This window comes from Paroedura picta, chromosome 4 (assembly GCF_049243985.1).
Source record: "Paroedura picta isolate Pp20150507F chromosome 4, Ppicta_v3.0, whole genome shotgun sequence".
Taxonomy (NCBI): Eukaryota; Metazoa; Chordata; class Lepidosauria; order Squamata; family Gekkonidae; genus Paroedura; species Paroedura picta.
Genome location: NC_135372.1, coordinates 107461884 through 107480751, shown reverse-complemented (window position 1 = coordinate 107480751; position 18868 = coordinate 107461884). Strand labels below are relative to the sequence as shown.

Here is an 18868-nt window from a genome sequence, read left to right as displayed (position 1 = left end):
AAAGCACGCTCCTGGTCACCCACTGATTTGAAAAAGAATTTGAACTCCTTTCTGGAGACCATATAGTTAAAAAAAAAAGAAAAAGACCAGACCAGACCAGATGTGATGGCAGACTGATATGTTTATAACCAAATCCTCCACAATCATAAAAATGGGGAAAGGCTAGGGGTGTGCATTCAGCGCTAAACTAGCCTCCAAATGCCGTATTGGTATTTATTGGCTATTTTTTTCAGCAAAATATAGAGGGGGGTATATTTTTGGCTATGGAGCCAAAATTAGATTTCAGGATTATCTGGGAAAACAGGATAGCTTCAGGTAAATATTGTTTTAAAAAAGTGCCTTCCCTTTGAACGCTGTTCTGGGTGACACTGCAGCTTCATGACTACCTTTAAAAACACCACCTTTAAATGCCTTTGGCTCCATTATAGGCTACTGAAACCATTGTATGTAGGAGTATGTATTTTGAAGCTGAGGCACTAAAATTTCAGTGTGGCTTCTGGTGCCTCTACTCAAAATACCACACCCACCAAATTTTTTCAAAAAGATTGGACCAGGATGTCCAATTCTATGAGTCCCCAAAGAAGGTGCCCCATCCTCAATTATTTCCCGTGGAGGCAAAACACAGCAAAAAAGCAGGGGCTGATTTCAAATCCCAGAATCTCTGAATCAGAAATTGAAGGGGGTGCATGTGTGCAAGGAGGGGGGCATTTCTGCAGAACCTGTGCCATGCCAGCTCAACAAATCCAAATTTGGGGAGAAGGGGGTTGAAAGCCTAGCACAACTAGCGTATGTACAGAGTGCCGAGTGATACCAGTGTAATGTATTAGCGGCTGGCAAAACTTGGTGCCTTCCCATAAATGCTTTCTGTTCCACTGAAAACAATGGATGGGGGGCACCTTCTTTGAGCACTCTGTACATGCACTGGTTCTGAGCACTCTGTACATGGTTCTGCTGGACTTCGAAAAATTCCTCCCTCTTCAGTTTCTACTGAACAGACTCTGGTTTGACATCAGTCTCTCCCCCTCCTCCCATCTTTGGTAACAAAGGATGGTAGCATATTGGGGGAGGGGCTCATAGGATTGGACCAAAATGTAGCAGGTCTTTTGAGGAGAAGCACCAAAAGCTACACTGAAATTTTGGTGCCTTTACCTCAAAAAACAGCTCCCCCTAACCCCTGGATATCCACAGATAGATTCCCCATTGACTGTAAAGGCTCCATAGACTAAAATGAAGCCAGAAAAAAATCAGGATATCCCAAAAAATCTGAATACAATACCAGTACCAGAATTTGGGTTCTTTTGGGAATCCTGAATTTTGTGGGGTCTGACAGATCCAAATCCAAAAAATTCCAACTTTTGTTTGTGTGCACGCATACAGCCCTAGAAAAGCCATAAATCAGATTTTGCTCCTTCCTCCTTTGAGATCAGCCACAGCATTCCAAGTCTAGGGATCTCACATGGATGTCAGCTACTGCATGATTCCCTTGTAACCTGAGGGTTAGAGCTGTGTGCCAGCCTCTGAAGTAGACATAATGTGGGCAGATCTATCCTCAAGAACCCTTGAGAGGGCCGCCAGACTCAAGGAGGCAGAATCAACCTCTCCAAAACTGGATTTGGCCAAATGATGAAACTGCCTGAGAAAGCTATGACAAGCATTCACCACAAACCTGCATGCCAAACTCTGAATCAAATACTCTAACACAAGAAACAAGGGAAGGTGGGCAGGGAAAGCAGAACTGACTGTGCAGCCAAGCCCAGGCTGTGGCTGTCTAAACACTGGAAGGGTGGACCTTAGTGAAAACTCAGGAAGCCCTGCCCCTCCCACAAAGAGCCCAAAGCTTGACTGGCTTCTATGTCACACATCTAGAGGGAAAACACTTCTCTTATGCTTGCTCCCCAGCCCTGCCTCACAGAAGCAGTTCTGGATGAAGTCCAGATGCCATCACTTATAGACGTATAGTTTTCTCAGTCAAAATGAATACCAAAACAACCCCCCTCCAAAATAACAAAACAAAACCCAGTGCTCTTACCTGGTACTCATTTTCTGCATGTTCAATAATTTTAATAAAATCCTTGGCAGTCTGAACATCGTTCTACAAAAATGAAAATTAACATTTGGTCTCATAGTCATGCAAATAAGCTTCTCACCAGGGGTTTCTAACCAGGGATCTATGGACCCCTGAGGGTCTGCAGGAGCTGGGAAGTTGTATGGTATTGTGTGTGTGTGGGGGGGGCGGGTTTCCCGGGTTATCTTCTCGGCTCCTACTCTTTCTGGCCTATATGAGGCAAAGCTGCCATAGTAGTAGAAAAGGCGGAGGGGGGGGGGAAATAAAACAAGGGCTAAGGATGGGGTAGTGATGTCACTCCTGGGTATGTGGCAGGGGGTGCGGCCAGCTGACATCACTTCTAGGGCTCCTCAAAGTCCCCAAAATTATTTTAGGAGCTCCTTCGTGGTCAAAAGGTTGAAAAAGGCTGTTTTAGACTAATCTGTTCGCAAAGTCCAACAGTTTAGAGAATGAAAGTACTGCCCTCTACAGGAAAGCTATATTTGAGCACTAGAAACTTATTCTTGAAAAAAATAAAACCTAAGAATTTCAAGACTAAAATCCACCAGGTTATCTATTGGAAAATCAGAATCTGAAAATTCGTATGCTTGCTGAGGAATGATTGGTACTGACGTAAAGCATTCTTAACTCAGCAATAAGATGCACATGGTACTCTACCCATACCGGAGTGTTTTCTCTAAAATTTAGAGTCTAAATGAGGAGGCAGCATGTCTTCCTAAACAGCTCTCTACACAAGCCATTCACAGTTCTTGTTCTCTACCATAGCAAGATATATTCTGCCTTCAGAAGTCATTTTTTCACTAAAAAATAAAACAGATGCCCTGCAGTGACTTAAAATGAATAGCATATATTCCAGCAGGAGCTTTTGTGAGCCACAGGTCACTTCTTCAGACACTGTGTAATGCTTAAGAGTGGCAGCTTCTAATCTGGAGAACCGGGTCTGATTCCCCGCTCCTACTCCCCATGCAGCCAGCTGGGTGACCTGGGGTCAGTCACAGTTTTTGCAGAGCACTTTCAGCCCCACCTAACTCACAGGATCTCTGTAGTGGGGAGAGGAAGAGAAGGTGATGGTAAGCTGCTTGTAGACTCCTTTGGGCAGGGAAAAGCAGGGTATAAAAACAAACCTTCTTACAAAGAGAAAACAATTTTTCAGGGTTTTTTATAATTACAGAATGGGGTAGGAAGTAGTTAGGCCAGAGAGGCTCTTAGTATGACTCATACGTCTTTCAGGAATTGATTTGGTTGCTACACGTAATGGATGATGAGAAAGGTCATGTTACAGGCTACAGATAAAGAATTAAGCAGAATAAATTGATGCAAAAGAAAGTTAACTGGCATTAATGAGGAGCTACAGTATAATACAATATATCAAGAAAGCCAGTTAAGTTTCTGTAAAGTATCTCCTGTTACAGCTGTCAGAGATTACAGTATGGAAACTCAGCTCTCTAAGCCTTCATGAGAGAGTGTGTTCATTTCTTTTTCTTTGCTTTTTTTTTGGGGGGGGGGTATTGAAATGTCAAGTGTTTATTTTTCAAAGCAATCTTTCCATGTAGAAGAAGAAGAGTTGGTTCTTATATGCTGCGTTTCTCTACCTGAAGGAGGCTCAAAGTGGCTTACAGTCACCTTCCCATTCCTCTCTCCACAACAGACACCCTGTGGGGTGGGTGAGGCTGAGAGAGCACTGATATCACTGCCCGGTCAGAGCAGTTTTATCAGTGCCGTGGCGAGCCCAAGGTCACCCAGCTGGTTGCATGTGGGGGAGCGCAGAATCGAACCCGGCATGCCAGATTAGAAGTCCGCACTCCTAACCACTACACCAAACTGGCTCTCAGGCAAGCTGCTATCCTCTTTGCTTCATTCTTCTTATGAACAGTTTGGGAATATACTACTAATAATACAGTCCTTCTCTTCATGGGTTTCATAAGCTACAATGGATGTACACTGAATGCTTTGCTTGTGCTAACTGCATAAATGCTATTGTTGCTATTAACAATAAAATACAACAAAAGTCTTGTAGCCATTTATAGATTAAGAACATTGAAGAAGAAGAAGAAGAGTTGGTTCTTATATGCCGCTTTTCCCTACCCGAAGGAGGCTCAAAGCGGCTTACAGTCGCCTTCACATTCCTCTCCCCACAACAGACACCCTGTGGGGTAGGTGATCAACAGATCTTGGTGCCTCAAATAAATCTGGCTCAAGAAAATGTGATCCCCTATTCTTCCTTTTTGATTTGTTGTATTTGAATGCATTCATCACCTGTCTGAACTCTTCATTAGTCATATCTCCAAAATGATTCATTCCAAGTATGTAGCTTTGTTTTCCCATGCTGTGGTTAAGGTTGTGCAATTCAATCATTTTTAGGTTCTTCTCCCAAACCAGTCTCCTCCATCCTCCCTCCTTCTCGTGGTATTTTTTGTTATGCCATGTCCTCCATATTTGCCAGTGATCATCCAAAGCAGGATCTACACCTGGAGCTGCCAAGCATGCACTCCAAGTCAAGACCAATAGGCACAGATATAAATTCATGTTGAAACTTGCCCCCTGCCCTGAGCATCAGGGCTTTGCTATAAGCCTCCTCGGCTGGGAGTGTTTAATTTCTTGATGAGTTATAATTCAGCACTTTTGTGTGTTGTTGAGCAGTAAGCTTAGAACACATAAAAGAAAGTACTTTTTCATCCAATGAGTAATTAATATGTGGAATTATCGGCCACAAGAAGTGGCAGCTAGAAGCATAGAGAGCTTCAAGAGGGGATGGAATAAACATATGGAGTAGAGGACAATCTGTGACTATTCGCCACAAGGTATAGTAGGAACATGATGTTTGGAATAGGGATGCTCTGCATTCTTGGTGCTTGGAGGGCCAACAGTGGGAGAGCTTCTGGAGAGTCAAGTTGGGTTGTCATCAACATACATATGACATCCAGTTATCTGTTAATGGACGGTAATCCATCGACACCCCCAAATTCACTCGCCATACATCTGAAAGCTGTGGTGGACTGGCTCAAGTAGAGTCAGCTGAAGTTGAATCCAACTAAGATGAAGGTCTTTTGGCTGGGTTGGCATGCTCCAACTGGCCTTACTCAGGGCCAAGGCCTTTTTGGCCTTGGCCTACCCTGGTGGAAGTTTCTACCTGGTGAGATCAGGACCCTGCGGGACTTAAGCCTGTAAAACAGAATTGTTCCCCCAGATCTATAGCTGAGGCCAAGAACAACATTGAAATTCTGGTCTCCCTGCAACCAAACCATCACCATACTATGAACTAATTCTTATATTACCCTTCCAACCAGAGGACAGATAATAGAACAGGGTTGTTTTTATTGTATGTTTTAATATTATGACTATGATGAATATTATGTTACTTTGTCATTAGGTTTGTTGTTACCCACCCAGAGCCTACAGGGAAGGGCGGCTTATAAATAAAATTTTATTATTCTTATTTCTGTAGTCTATGCTTGGCTGGAACCTCAGACCTATTCCATGCTGGAATAAATGCAGTTCTTCTTCATGGTGCCACTGGACAGTTTTATTTGGCTACAATGGACACAGTTAACCCTCTGGAATGACTTCAGTAAACGTCTCTCTACATGGAGCCAGATCTGAAAGCAGAATGACATACAGCAAAAGAAACAACGGATTAAATGTTCCACTCACCGAAACAGCTACAGAATCCTGTATGTCTTTGTGACTAACCAACTGCACATTGCCATCTTCATAGTAATGCACCTAAATTAAAGCAAGACCCATACAGATTTTAGTGTTGTCAGAGTAGTATTTAGAAGTCTCAACTCCTATTATTGACTATGTAAACAAAGGACTCAGGGAAGTCTCCTTCCAATCTCACAGTACTTTGGCTGTCATTCATAGCAGTATAATGGCATAAGCCAGATGAATTTTCTATAGAATCTTTGTTATTAAAAAAACAAACAAAAAAACAAGCCAGATATTTTCCACATCATGCTAGACTTACAGCAGTGAAAAAGGCTTCATGGCACAGTAAGCCAAGGCTTGTTCACATCATATGACAGAAAAGGGGAAGCCAAATCACCAAGACGAGAAGAGATATAAAATGGGTTGGTCTATCAGACTTTACTAGCACAAAGAGGACCAAAAGCACCTGATCCTTTTCCTTACTGCAAGGAAGGATCGCTTTCTTCCTCTGTGACCCTTTGTCTATATGACTCCCATGATCTCAAACATGTCCTTTTAGGCATTAAAAAAGGATCCTCATCCTCTTGCATCAGCGGAACAAGTATTAAGATGAAACCCCACATTTTCATACACCCTTACTACACGTTTTCATACACTGCCTTAAAACAGTCACTGTATGCAAAAGAATCAACTTAGAGTGGTTTCCTTTGCACAAAGCAAAAGCTTTTCCTACAGCAAGGTCTGAAGAGAACATTTTTAAAGATCAGTTAGGCCCCAGAAATAACTCCAAGTGCAAACCCCTTCCCCATGGAACTTTTAAATAGAATCCCATGGGTGAAATTGTAACTGGAAGAGAAGGATGAGAAAGATAGCTAGGGGATAGAGGATGATTTGTCAAATTCAGTTTGGGTGGATTTCCACTAGCTTCATCATATGTGAATAATTTTGGCAGGATTCATAATGTGGATTCGACAGAAGACTTCCAGGTACATGCTACTCCTGGCAGAAACACTAGAATTACTCTTGTTGTCTGCTTATACTAAGTGAAAGCAATTGGAGCTCTACTATCTGATCCATATGCACAGATGTAGTAAAAGATTCCTTCTAATCAAATTAAAAATTAAATGATGTTTTTTAATATTTGCCATATATAATTTGTGTATTTAAGTGCTATGTACTATTGCAGTTCTTGTGCTATTATTTGTGCAACTGACAATGTGTTATGAAATCTTCCTTTTCATTCACACATTGGTAGAACTAAACACATGACAGTTATAATGCTATTTTTAACTCATTTTTTAAACTTTTTGGTAAAATCCTGGAAAGTGTCTTATTCTAGACCAGCACCATGAGTTTTTTTTCCAGGGGGAAGCCTTATAAAACCTACCAAGGGGATTATTCCCTGATATTGTGGGGAGTTCCTTGTATTAAAGGCAAATTCTTCTTGGGGTCCCAGCTTCCTATCTTAATTAGTCAAGTCTGAGGTAGATGAACATAGTTTAATGAAAAACACAGGTGTAGTGCTTTTGACTACGGAAAAGAACGCTTACTGCCCTTAGTGCACTTCTTTCCCTGTAAGGCCCAGATATGGCAGCCAGGTCAGCTTCAGGGGGACAGTGCTTTTCCACAGTCCCTGTGACTATCTTTGAACCTCTTTCACTTCAGGACTAGGACAAGATTTGGTTCTCCATCCACTGCAATTAGTGGCTACACTGAAGCTGTCCCTCTGTCAGTCAGGAATACTTTTGTCCTTGACCATGGGCCAATTTTGCCACGTTTTTTATTATTATTATTATTATTATTATTATTATTATTATTATTATTATTATTATTATTATTATTATTATTATTAGATTTATATCCCGCCACTCCCTTGCGGCTCGTGGCGGGTAACAATATCACAAAATCCCCATTAAAACAATGATAATGTTGCCAATATTACCGGCATGGCAAGAACGGCATCTCAACTTCCCCCCCTCCCTCCCACTACTAGCGGGTGGAGAGGAGGTCCTGATGATGTTTTGCTTCGGGTCCAGAACCTGAGTCCCCGGGGGGGGGGCATAGATCTATTATCAGTCCCGGTCTCAACCATATACCTGGCGGAAGAGCTCCGTCTTGCAGATCCTGCGGAACGTTGAAAGATCCCGCAGGACCCGCAGCTCTCCCGGGAGCTCATTCCACCAGGTCGGGGCCAGGACCAAAAAGGCCCTGGCCCTGGTCGAGGCCAGGCGTGCATCCCTAGGGCCGGGAACGACCAACAGATTTTCACTCGCACAGCGCAAGGCCCTGCGAAGGGCGTAGGGCGATAGGCGGTCCCTCAGGTATGTGGGTCCCAACTCAAGTAAAGCCTTGAAGGCTAGAACCAGAACCTTGAACCGGATCCGGGCAGCAATTGGCAACCAGTGCAGCTACCTCAGCACTGGCTGGATGTGGGCCCTCCAAGGTGTGCCAGTGAGGACCCTAGCAGCTGTGTTTTGCACTAGCTGAAGTTTCCGGATCAAGGACAAGGGAAGGCCCGCGTAGAGCGAGTTACAGAAATCTATTCTGGAGGTGACCGTTGCATGGATCACTGTGGCTAAGTGTTCGGGGAACAGGTAGGGTGCTAGTAGTAGTTTTCTGCACCACTCCCCTTCTTCTGCCATTTACCTGCTGTTCTCCACCATGTCTACTTCCCGCCTTACTTGTATTTTGCATGAGCAAATTTGTGTTTGTGAAGAGGTTTTCCTCCTGTTCCTCAACAACCACATCAAACCTGTCCTGACTACTTGCCACTTCCATAACAGCACTGATGTTCTTCATAGTGCCTTCGTTTTCTGCCTCCCTTAAGAATACGGTATGGCATGTTAGCAGCACAGTACAACTGACCTGAATCTTGAGTACAGCAACCACCTGAGCCGTAGGTGGTGTGATGGTAAATTTCCACTCTGACCTCCAGCGCCCATTCCTTAAATAAAAAAGAGCAAATGCTGACCATGAACAAAACAACTTCCCAGAGGAGAAAAACCAAGACTCATTTTCATATCCCTAGTGGGTCATGCATAAATGCAGACTCAATAAAAACCTCTTTCCTGGTTGGGCACGAGGCAGGGGAACAGCTACAGTTTTCTGGATGAAACACTGGCTCCTGATCCGTTCCAGTCTAGCTGCCGACCTGGCCAAGGGACAGAGACAGCTCTGGTTGCTCTCACAGGTGACCTCCAGAAATAGCACCTAGTTGGGTCAACGCTGTTGGTAGATACTAGACTTAAGAGCAGTGTTCAAAACTGTTAATCATCGGCCCCTAGCCCAATACAGGGGATCCGGGGAATGGTAGAGGACAGGAAGGCCTGGAGGATCATTGTCCATGGGGTCGCGATGGGTCGGACACGACTTCGCACATAACAACAAGCCCAATACCTAGCTGATGGGGATTCAAGGTGCTGCCATCAAATAGCTGTAATCGTTTCTTTCTGGTGAGCAAAATCTGCTCAGGATCCCCTGCCCTGAACAAGTTAAATTGGCCTCAACTAGGGCCAGAACCTTTTCAGCCCTGGCCCTGGCCTGGTGGAATGCTCTAGCCTAGCGGTCCCCAACCTTCTTGTAGTCGGGGACCGCCTCCGAGCATGGGAGAGAGCCGGCGGCCCGGCCACAGCAGCTGCACGTAAATGCGCACGTGCAGTTGCCGCGCATGCACGTTTTCGCCACTAGGTGGCGCTAACGCGCACACGAAGAAAAGCCACATGTGCGTGTTTTCGCCAGCAGGGGGCGCAAACACACATGCGCAGCGGCTCCGCACATGCACGTTTGTGTCGCTGGTGTGCCAGTGGCCGCACCTGCCTCTTCCCCCCCCTCGCTGCGGGGGGAGGGGAAGGCAGGCTCGGCTGCTGGCGGCCCGGTACCATGGCCTTAACGGCCCAGTACCAGGCTGCGGACCGGGGGGTTGGAGACCTCTGCTCTAGCCAGTGAAGCCACAACCCTGTTGGATGTTAGACAGTTTTACAAGGCCTGCAAGACAGAGCTGATCCACCAGGCCTATGGTTGAGGCCCTGAAATGACATCAAAAACCTGCTAGCCTCCCTGTCCAATATCCACCGACTATTCCATTAGAGAGCCCCCTTCTTTTCTCCCAGAAGGAGAATACTGCCCTCTTCTTTGCTCCTATGATAAAGTTCCGAGGAAATTAGTTTTATATTCTTAGAATTTTTTTGAATTTTAAATTTAAATTAAGATTATACATTTCTACTATGTATATATGTTGCTTGTTTTAATTGATGTAATTTGCCCTGAGCCCTTGGGGAGGGGCCGAATGTAAATGGAACTAAAATAAATAACTTTATTTAAACATGATAACGTAAGTTTTCCCTTGGCAGGCAAATTCAATTGTCATTAACTTAGATGGCAACATGTATGGAAAGCAACTGTTTCACAACTGAAGTCCACCTTTTTTACAGAATAAGGTAGGGAAAGGAGGTGTTTCCAGTTCCTGATGTCATTGCTAATTATAACAAAAAGATGTCTATTAAGCAGAACAGGAGAAAGAAGAATGGGAGTGTGCTCCTCATCCATTACTTAATGTCTTATCTGTGATGATTTATTCCTAAAGATTCCCAGATCAAGTTGCAAACTAAGTGGAGGCAGATATTTTAGATCAGTGGCAAAAGAAGCTAAGGTGGAAGACGCATTTGTGGTGAATACAATTTGCAAAAAAGTATTTTAGAAATGCTTACCAGAAGTTTTTGGGCTGAAACTGGTGACTCTCAATGCAAGCAATGACTGTTGGCTGCCCGTCTATAGTCTTTCCATAAACCTGTTGACAAAAAGAACATTTACATAAGGCACACTGGAAGCAAAACCTGGTTGTTCTTTAAATGTTACAAGCAGCTTGCCTGAGGATTCTTCTCCCTGTGTTGCTTTAATGTTTACAGGACTGCCAACCTGAGGACAGATCTAATTGCTTGGACCCCTACCACCCAAATCATCACTACCAATGACAGCCACATGACAACTATATCAAGGACTCATTGGTCTAGCTAACTTGAAAAAATACCAGACAAAAATTCCATTGCTGGTTTTTCGGAGGATTTCTTCGGCTAGAGATGATAGAAAAATTTCCAGTATTTCTTTTGGGAGGTGGGGGTGGGAGGGGATAATTTTCCATTTCTAATTATTGTTGATGTGGAACACATCTTCTGGTGCACCCCCTGGGATGGAAATGGGTATAGATGTGATATCTGTAGCCCCGCCCCAGAGAGCACACTAGAAAATCTGTGGCGGCCACCAACAAAGGAGGCTACAGTTGAGATGCTGACTGGGAGCCAGCAGGAGCAGGGCCCTTAAAGCTGGCTGGGGTCATTGTGCCACACCTGAAGCCATCTGGGACCGCTCTGTTGCTGCGGCTCCCAGCTTCCCAGGCCTGTCCCACCCTCCGAATAGCGGGGCAGGCTGGGGAAACTGCTGCTGTGGCACCTGGCTTTCCAGACCTGTCCCACCCTCCACTGAATGGGGCAGGCCTGGAATGTGGGGAGACACCATGGCTGCTGGCAGAGGGCCAAAGAATTCCTGCTGCAACGAGTAAGAAGGGATGTGTGTGTGTGTGGGGGGGGGGTGGACCGGGAAGGAGAGGTAAGTGGGAGAGGAAAGGTGTGGGGGTGAGGGATTGAAGGGGAGGGACCAGAAAGAACAGGTAGGTGGGAAAGGCAAGGAGGGAGAAAGGTGTGTATGTGGAGAAAGGATTGAGGGGGGAGAGATCTGGAAGTACAGGTAGGTGGGAGAGCCAAGAAGGGAGAGGGGAGGAGTGAGAGAGAGAGAGAGTGTGTGTATGTGTGTGTATAAGAGAGAAGGGGTGGGTGGGCAGGATCATGAAGTCCCACAGCATGTATGTGTTCCACATACCCTGTGATAGTCAGACTCTCAGAATTTTTTTTCAAATAACAAACAACGAATGAACTCCATCTTTATTACAGCATTAGATAAAATTGGCAGTTTCAAGACTATAATTAATGTTTTTTTTTCATCTGATTATCCCCAGGAAATACATATGTACACATATGTTTTATTGATCTACTGGGGTGGGGAAATAAAACCATACGTTATAAATGCATCTGATTGTTTGGACAGGTCAAATCAAAATCACTGCTAAATATATATGTGTTTCCTCTCCCAAGATGGAAGAGAAATTGCAATCACCTATCTGATATGGAGCTAGCAAGTTATAAAAGTGCTGAGGTGTTCCAGTAACTCCCATGAGAAAGAGTTAAATACTGTTGAAATAGATGTCCAACACATATCAAGCACGGTATTTTAGAAGAGACAACTAAGAAGAAAATGAGAAAGTAGCTGCTAGGGTCCTCACAAAAACATCTTGCAGGAGTCATATCCAGCCAGTGCTAAGGCAGCTGCATTGGCTGCCAGTTTTGGCTCAGATCAAATTCAAGGTTTTGTTTTTGACCTTCAAGGCCATCTGCAGCTTGGCCCCTGCCTACCTGAGGGACCACTTACCTCCTTATGCCCTCTGCAGAGCTCGTCACGTGAATCTCTTGGAGGACCCTGGCCCTAAGGAAGCACACCTAGCCATCTTGGTCCTGGCCCCAACCTAGTGAAATGATCTCCCAGAAGAGCTGAGGGCCCTGACCACAGTTCTGCAGGGCCTGCAAAATGGAGTTCTTCCACCAGGTCATTGGTTGAGACCAGTGCTAGTGCTAGGAATTTCATGGCCCCCATCAGGCTCAGTTGTATTACATCTATAACCCCCACCCCTAGGGAGGTCTGCTCAAGGGAGGGATTTCTAGGCCGCCAATCTTTTGTGGTCATAGGGGGCTGAAAGTCCTGGAAATAATGAGTTTTATGTGGTAATTTTATGGGCAGGGGTTATGCTGTAAGCCACCTCGAGTCTTCAGAAAGTGGCAGGATATGTCTAATTAGTAATAGCAATAATAAATACTTCCCTACACAAAAAGTGATTCAAATGTGGAATTCACTGATAGCCACAGGCATAGACAGCTTTAAAAAGGATAGATCGATCAGTGGTTACTAGCCATAGTGACTAAAGGAAATCTCCATATTTAGAGGCAGTAACCCCCTGAATACCAGCTCTGCCCACCGGGGAATTTCACAAATATACTTGGGCACCATGGATAAGAATGGCAAGCTAAAATAAGTGTGCCTACAGTTTTCAGTGTCTTTAGTTTCCTTCTTAATTTGAAATAATGTAAGGGAAGCACATGCTATATTGTTTTTATGTTTTTGCAAGTACTATTCACTATAAAAATAATTTCACTATAAGGTTTTGCAAGCAATTGAACATTTATAAAAAAAACAGAAGTCTAGCAACCTCTTAAAGACTTCATCATTTATTCCAGGGTGAATTTTTGTGAGTTAGCACTCACTTTGTCAGATGTTATTAAGAGGGAACTCATTTTGCACACATTTAAAATTTATGGGGAGGAAGGAAGGTGTTGGGGCAGTGAAAGGAAACTGTCATACATTATGCAGCAATAATTCTCTGTAAAGACTAAAGACTAGAACAGGTCAGGTGAGTTTGTTACACGTGAAAGATGACAAGAGGTCAGAGTTTACAGCTTCGTTCCCACAGAGTGCAAATGAACAAAAGTATAATTAATAGTTTCCAAAACAAGCCTCTTCCTCACCTCCCCACCATAATTTTCCTTATAAACATATGTACAATAACCTCTTTAATTAGTATCTGAAGACACAATCGCACAAAAGGTCATGCTTAAATAAATGATAGTATTTAAGGCATTATTAGCTTCTATGTTATTTTGGAAATTTAAACCACCTTTTTATCTCCTCTAATCAAATATTTCAGTATACGTCACTACTAGATCATGGTATAGGACACTTTAGAAAGGTGTCTCCTAAATATAAATGATAAAAAATGCTAAATGACATTACTCACTCTATTTAGGGAATCAAATTGCTTCCCAGAGTCCCATATTATTGGTTGCAGTTTTTGAATATTGTGCACATATTACCCCGTAATGCTCCTCTATTACCTGCACAACCAGAGGATTTATCTTCAATTATGATGAACTTGTAAAGTAAGTTTGTTACTTCTCCCAGGTAATTCCAAGTAATTAGTGAGGGGGGAGGGGAAGAGAAGAAGAGTTGTTTCTTATATGCCGCTTTACTCTTCCAGGAGTATCACAGTGGCTTACAGTCACCTTCCCTTTCCTCTCCCCACAACAGACAGGGTGAGGCTGAGAGAGCCCTGATATCACTACTCAGTCAGAACAGCTTTATCAGTGCTGTGATCAGCCCAAAGTCACCTAGCTAGCTGCATGTGGAGGAGTGGAGAATCAACCCGGCTTGCCAGATTAGAGGCCACTGCTTTTAATCATGACACTGAGCTGGCTCAAGAAATTAGGAGCTTAGGAAGGGCAACTATGAAGGTGCTAGAAAAGGCCCTTAAATGGCATGGGTGTGAAAGCTGGACAAAGATGAAGGAAAAAGTTGATGCAGTTAAAATACGGTGTTGGAGTAGACTTTCACAGATAGCATGGACCACCACCAACACAAATAAGTGGGCTCTAGAAACCAAAAAGGCTAAATTGAGGCTATTGTACTTCAGTCACATTACGAGAAAATAAGATTCACTGAAAACGGCAGTAATTTTAGGCAAAGTTGAAGGCAGCAAGAAAAGAGGAACACGCAACATAAAATGGATTTAACAAAGTCATGGTATTCAGTTTATTGTTATAGGAAATTGTGGAAGTAATTAATTCATAGGTCTGCCATAAATTGAAAGCAATTTGACATCACATAACACACACAATTCTGAACGAATTTTAGGCACAGATTGATAGAACTATTCCATAGTTTCTGAGGGCAAATGAAAGAGGAGGTAAGTCAGTTCTATACTGTGGACACAGAGTATTATACATCTGTTAAAGCTCATGAAAAATGTTTCAATTCTCTTTAATTCGAGATCCAGCTTGGTGTAGTGGTTAGGAGCATCGACCTCTTATCTGGGGAGCCTGATTTAATTTTGCACTCCCCCACATGCAGCCAGCTGTGTGACCTTTGGCTCACCACAGCACTGATAAAGCTCTTCTGACCAAGTAATAATATCAGGACTCTTTCAACCTCAACTATCTCATAGGGTGTCTGTCGTGGGGAGAGGAAAGAGAAGGCAATTGTAAGCCACTCTGAGACTCCTTCTAGTAGAGAAAAGCGGAATATAAGAACCAACTGTTCTTCTAGTTCAACAGTCATTAACTTCATATCTCTAGAAGACCATGCATAAATACTAAGACACTCATATATTAATGTCCTATTTTAAGACAGAAGAAACAACATTAACATTTGCAGATTTAGATTGCCACTATTCTGTATGTTAAATCAGTGAGTCACCATTAAAAGTTGGATACTTAACAGTACAAAAGCCATGCGGGTAATGATCCTTCACATAGGCTTTTAATGCATTGTCACACGCATCCCTCCAAGACTTGAGTGCTGCATCTGTGTCCTCTGGCTGGCAATCACTGGCTTCTTTCCTTAAATGGTCAAACTTAAAGGAAAGCTTGTTCCTTGGGTCTAAAAATCTGCCATTACCCAATTCACCATGTTCTGTAATTAATACCTGGGGAAAAGAAAGAAAGAAAAAAGCCCATAATCTAAACACATCTTTCTGCACCAGATTTCCTTAGCTAATATTTCATGGACGTTAGGTATTGATAATTCCATAATTTCTTTCAGGATAGAATTCCTGTAATGTTTTGGGCATAATTTTCACAAATGAAAATTTTCACATCTCCACAAATGACCTCTGTTGATCACCTTCTGCCGGTTCTCCTCAGAGCTGAATTACGGCAATACTCTATATTAGTGGTTCCCAAACTTTTTCAGGTTTATGTCCCCTTGGCTCCCAGCTCACATCCCTAGTGCCACTGCACACACATACCAACACACACCTCTTTCCTGGTGTTAGATCCACTGCAAATTCAAAATTCACTATATTGTCTACACTTCTTTTGTGGTTGTTGTGTAGTGAGCATATTTTAGTCTGGAGAAAAGTCATTCGTAAAAACCACTTTGACTTCACATTGGGGAGAAAGGCAGATGGGGAAAGAAAGAGAGCAAGAGAAGCAAATAATGGAATATCTCATGACCAGGAGCAAGCAGGATAAGGCTTTTCCAGCCTCTCAAAGATGGAGACTTTGGGGGAAGGGTTGCCAACCTTGGGTTGAGAAATTCCTGGGTATCTGGGGTGCAGCCTGGGAAGGACAGAGTCTGAGGAGAGGAAGGAACTCAGCAAGAATATGATCCCATCCAGCCCTCCAAAAATCATAATATAATCCCCAAAGGATTTAAAATATAATTATTTTGTTATGCTTAAAGAAAGTCAGAGCTACATGAGCAGCTTATGTATATGACTCATTAGAACATAAAGCTGCAGTTCTAACAGCTTGCTCAAAAGGTAAACGCTCACCTTACGCAGTTGCCCATGACACTATCATAAGAAAGAACCACCCCAACTTATCAACATATTAATTCTATTTTAAAGTAGTAAGACTTGTGAAGAAGAAAATATTTAGTCAGAGGTTGATAAATTCAATCCTGGCTTTATATATCTGTAACAGTGGGCTCGCTGTTACAATAACTTGCTAAGGGCTAAATGGGTGGAGAGTGGGCCCTGCCTCAGACAGGTCACACCCACTCAGGACTTTGGCCCAATTATTGATAGGGCCTGCCCACCCAACCCAACCAGGGGCAATCTGGAGACAGTCTGCCCCTGAGAAAGGGAAGACGACTGGAAAATGCTTTGAGACACCTGAGGCCTGCTGGGTAATTGCGGCCCATTCCCAGTTCTCTCAGACCTCTCACAGCCCCACATACCTCACAGGTTGACTATTGTGGGGAGATGAATGGAAAAGGTGTTTGTAAACCACTTTGAGACTCCTTTGGGTAGTAAACAACAGGGTACAAAAATCCAGTTCTTCTTTTAAGGAGCAACCATGAAAGAAGCATGGGGGCACATAACATTTTATCAACAGTGAAAAAATGGAGACAGAAAGAGCAGGGTAGATATCTGTATATTGTGACTACCCCATGTGTATTAGGGCAGGGGGACATTTTGGTGTCTGTGGCCTAATTCACACAAGAAGGGAAATGATGCAGAACTGGGAGGAACTTGGTTGCCATGTAATCTCCCCCTAAGAAGAGTCTGCAGTCTGATTTTCCCTTCACAACCTCCCACACAACACACACATTCAACCCCATGCCCTTACAGACTGAACAACTCCTTCTCTTCCTCTTCCCACTGCCAAGCTCTAGCGCCTGTTGTATTCCTGGATACAACGGGCTTTGCCCCTAGTGTGTGTGTGTATATATATATATATATTGTGGGCAGCCCTCAGTGAATACCTGATAATGCAGATTTTTGCTTGATCAAGATTGTGTCCCTGCTTTATTTTAAAGTAAGGACTATTATGTACTGTTTTAAAAAATACAGAGACATACTCAAAATTATGGATTGTAGGAAGCCTTCTTTTTGTGCAGACAGTTCAGTCAGTAAGAAATCCAGTAAGCCATTTTCTGAGCACAATGTTCAAAGAAAAAAGAAATATAAGTGGTGGTCAAGTGTGCATTCAACTGCATCCAGACTTCTGTAGAAAGGAGTCTAAATAGCTAGTTATTTACAAAGTACAATACACAATCACCGTGAGTGAGTGAGTGAGAGAGAGAGAGAGAGAGAGAGAGAGAGAGAGAGAGAGAGAGAGAGAGAGAGAGAGAGAGAGAGAGAGAGAGAAAATTATTTACCTGGTCATCATACCCTTCTATCTTCACAGGAGTGAACTGATCCATGTTATATTGTGCAAATGCGCTGTCAGAAACAGAACATGAATGAGTTAACTTTAGATTTACTGTAAAACCACAATCATAGTCTGTCTTCAGTTATGCAAACTACCTCCCCTTCAAGCTTTATGGGTCAAAAAGCTCCTAATGAAAAAATTACATAGCTGTCTCCCACAGCTTTACATGGCAGAATGCAGCACCATCTCTAACTTCGTGGAATGAAGAAAATGTTGACAGGATAGCTTAAGTGTAGTTATTTAAAGGGTCCTGGCTGTAGATAAAATACATACAAATTTATTAGCTTAGTTTTTCAATATTCATAACCAGACACTGCTACTATGGTCAACCAAATGGGACTTTCCATTTAAATCCATTCTGGCCAGAAGGTAAAAGCTGCTTTAAACATTTTGTTGAACATCAGATCCCGATGGCATAATACTGTCTCCTTTGATTTTCAAAAGGAGGTTGCTTGAAGCACGGGAGTGGCTATTGCAAGTGTAAAATGTCTTTGGGCACACAGAACTAGTTGTGTGCACCTTTGTATCCTATACCTAATGTCTTTAAAAAGCACAAACAGCATTCCCAGTTATTCCAAGCATGTAAAACAAGAAACATGCCTAGGGCCCATTCCCTACCTATTAGTAAAATAAAACAGATACTAACGCCACTTTGGGATTCTGTCTGTGCCACAAGGAGAATTGACTAGAGCAGGGGTAGTCAACCTGTGGTCCTCCAGATGTTTATGGACTACAATTCCCATGAGTCCCTGCCAGCATCTGCTGACAGGGGCTCATGGGAATTGTAGTCCATGAACATCTGGACGACCACAGGTTGACTACCCCTGGACTAGAGGACCAAACAAGACAGAGTGACCAAGAGCACTCACAACCTTATTATTAAGAGAAACTTCTACCTGTAAACTAAAAGACATACTGACAGTAATTCCACAGATAATGACTCTTAAAAGAGAGTTGTAAGTGTATGACACTAAGACTGAAGCATCCAAAATTCTTTATATCATGCTTTTTTATTAAAAAAAAAAAAAGAACAGCAGTACTTACTGGGCTGCCCCTTCCCTAAGAAGATTGTCATTGTTAAGCAGCAACCGAACATCTAGGAAAATAAAAATCCATGTAGATTAGCAATAGTTTATGTTTCAATGTATATATTTAATGGTACCTAGATAAATGGAAGAATCGTAACTTGTCTGATATATTTATTTAATTTTATTTGTTTTCATAATTTTAAGCTACCTTTCCCCAAAGGCCCAGAGAGGCTCACAATCTGTTAAGTGACAGAAGATCACCTGAAATGATAAAATCAGTCTATTAAAACCTATTTATAATATTAAAAAAACAGGTG

At 42.9% G+C, this 18868-nt stretch overlaps 1 protein-coding gene across 1 annotated transcript in view; it reads right to left on the bottom strand.

Annotated features, from left to right (window-relative positions):
• The window catches only part of CAPZA1 (capping actin protein of muscle Z-line subunit alpha 1), a 31814-nt gene that overhangs the window by 1142 nt on the left and 11804 nt on the right, over positions 1-18868 (bottom strand). The window contains exons 3-9 of the mRNA XM_077334916.1: positions 18568-18619; positions 17471-17534; positions 15084-15290; positions 10420-10499; positions 8579-8657; positions 5717-5788; positions 2030-2092 (exon numbers count right to left, since the gene is read on the bottom strand). Coding sequence (XP_077191031.1) covers positions 2030-2092; positions 5717-5788; positions 8579-8657; positions 10420-10499; positions 15084-15290; positions 17471-17534; positions 18568-18619 — 617 coding nt within the window. The remainder of the gene's footprint in view (positions 1-2029; positions 2093-5716; positions 5789-8578; positions 8658-10419; positions 10500-15083; positions 15291-17470; positions 17535-18567; positions 18620-18868) is intronic.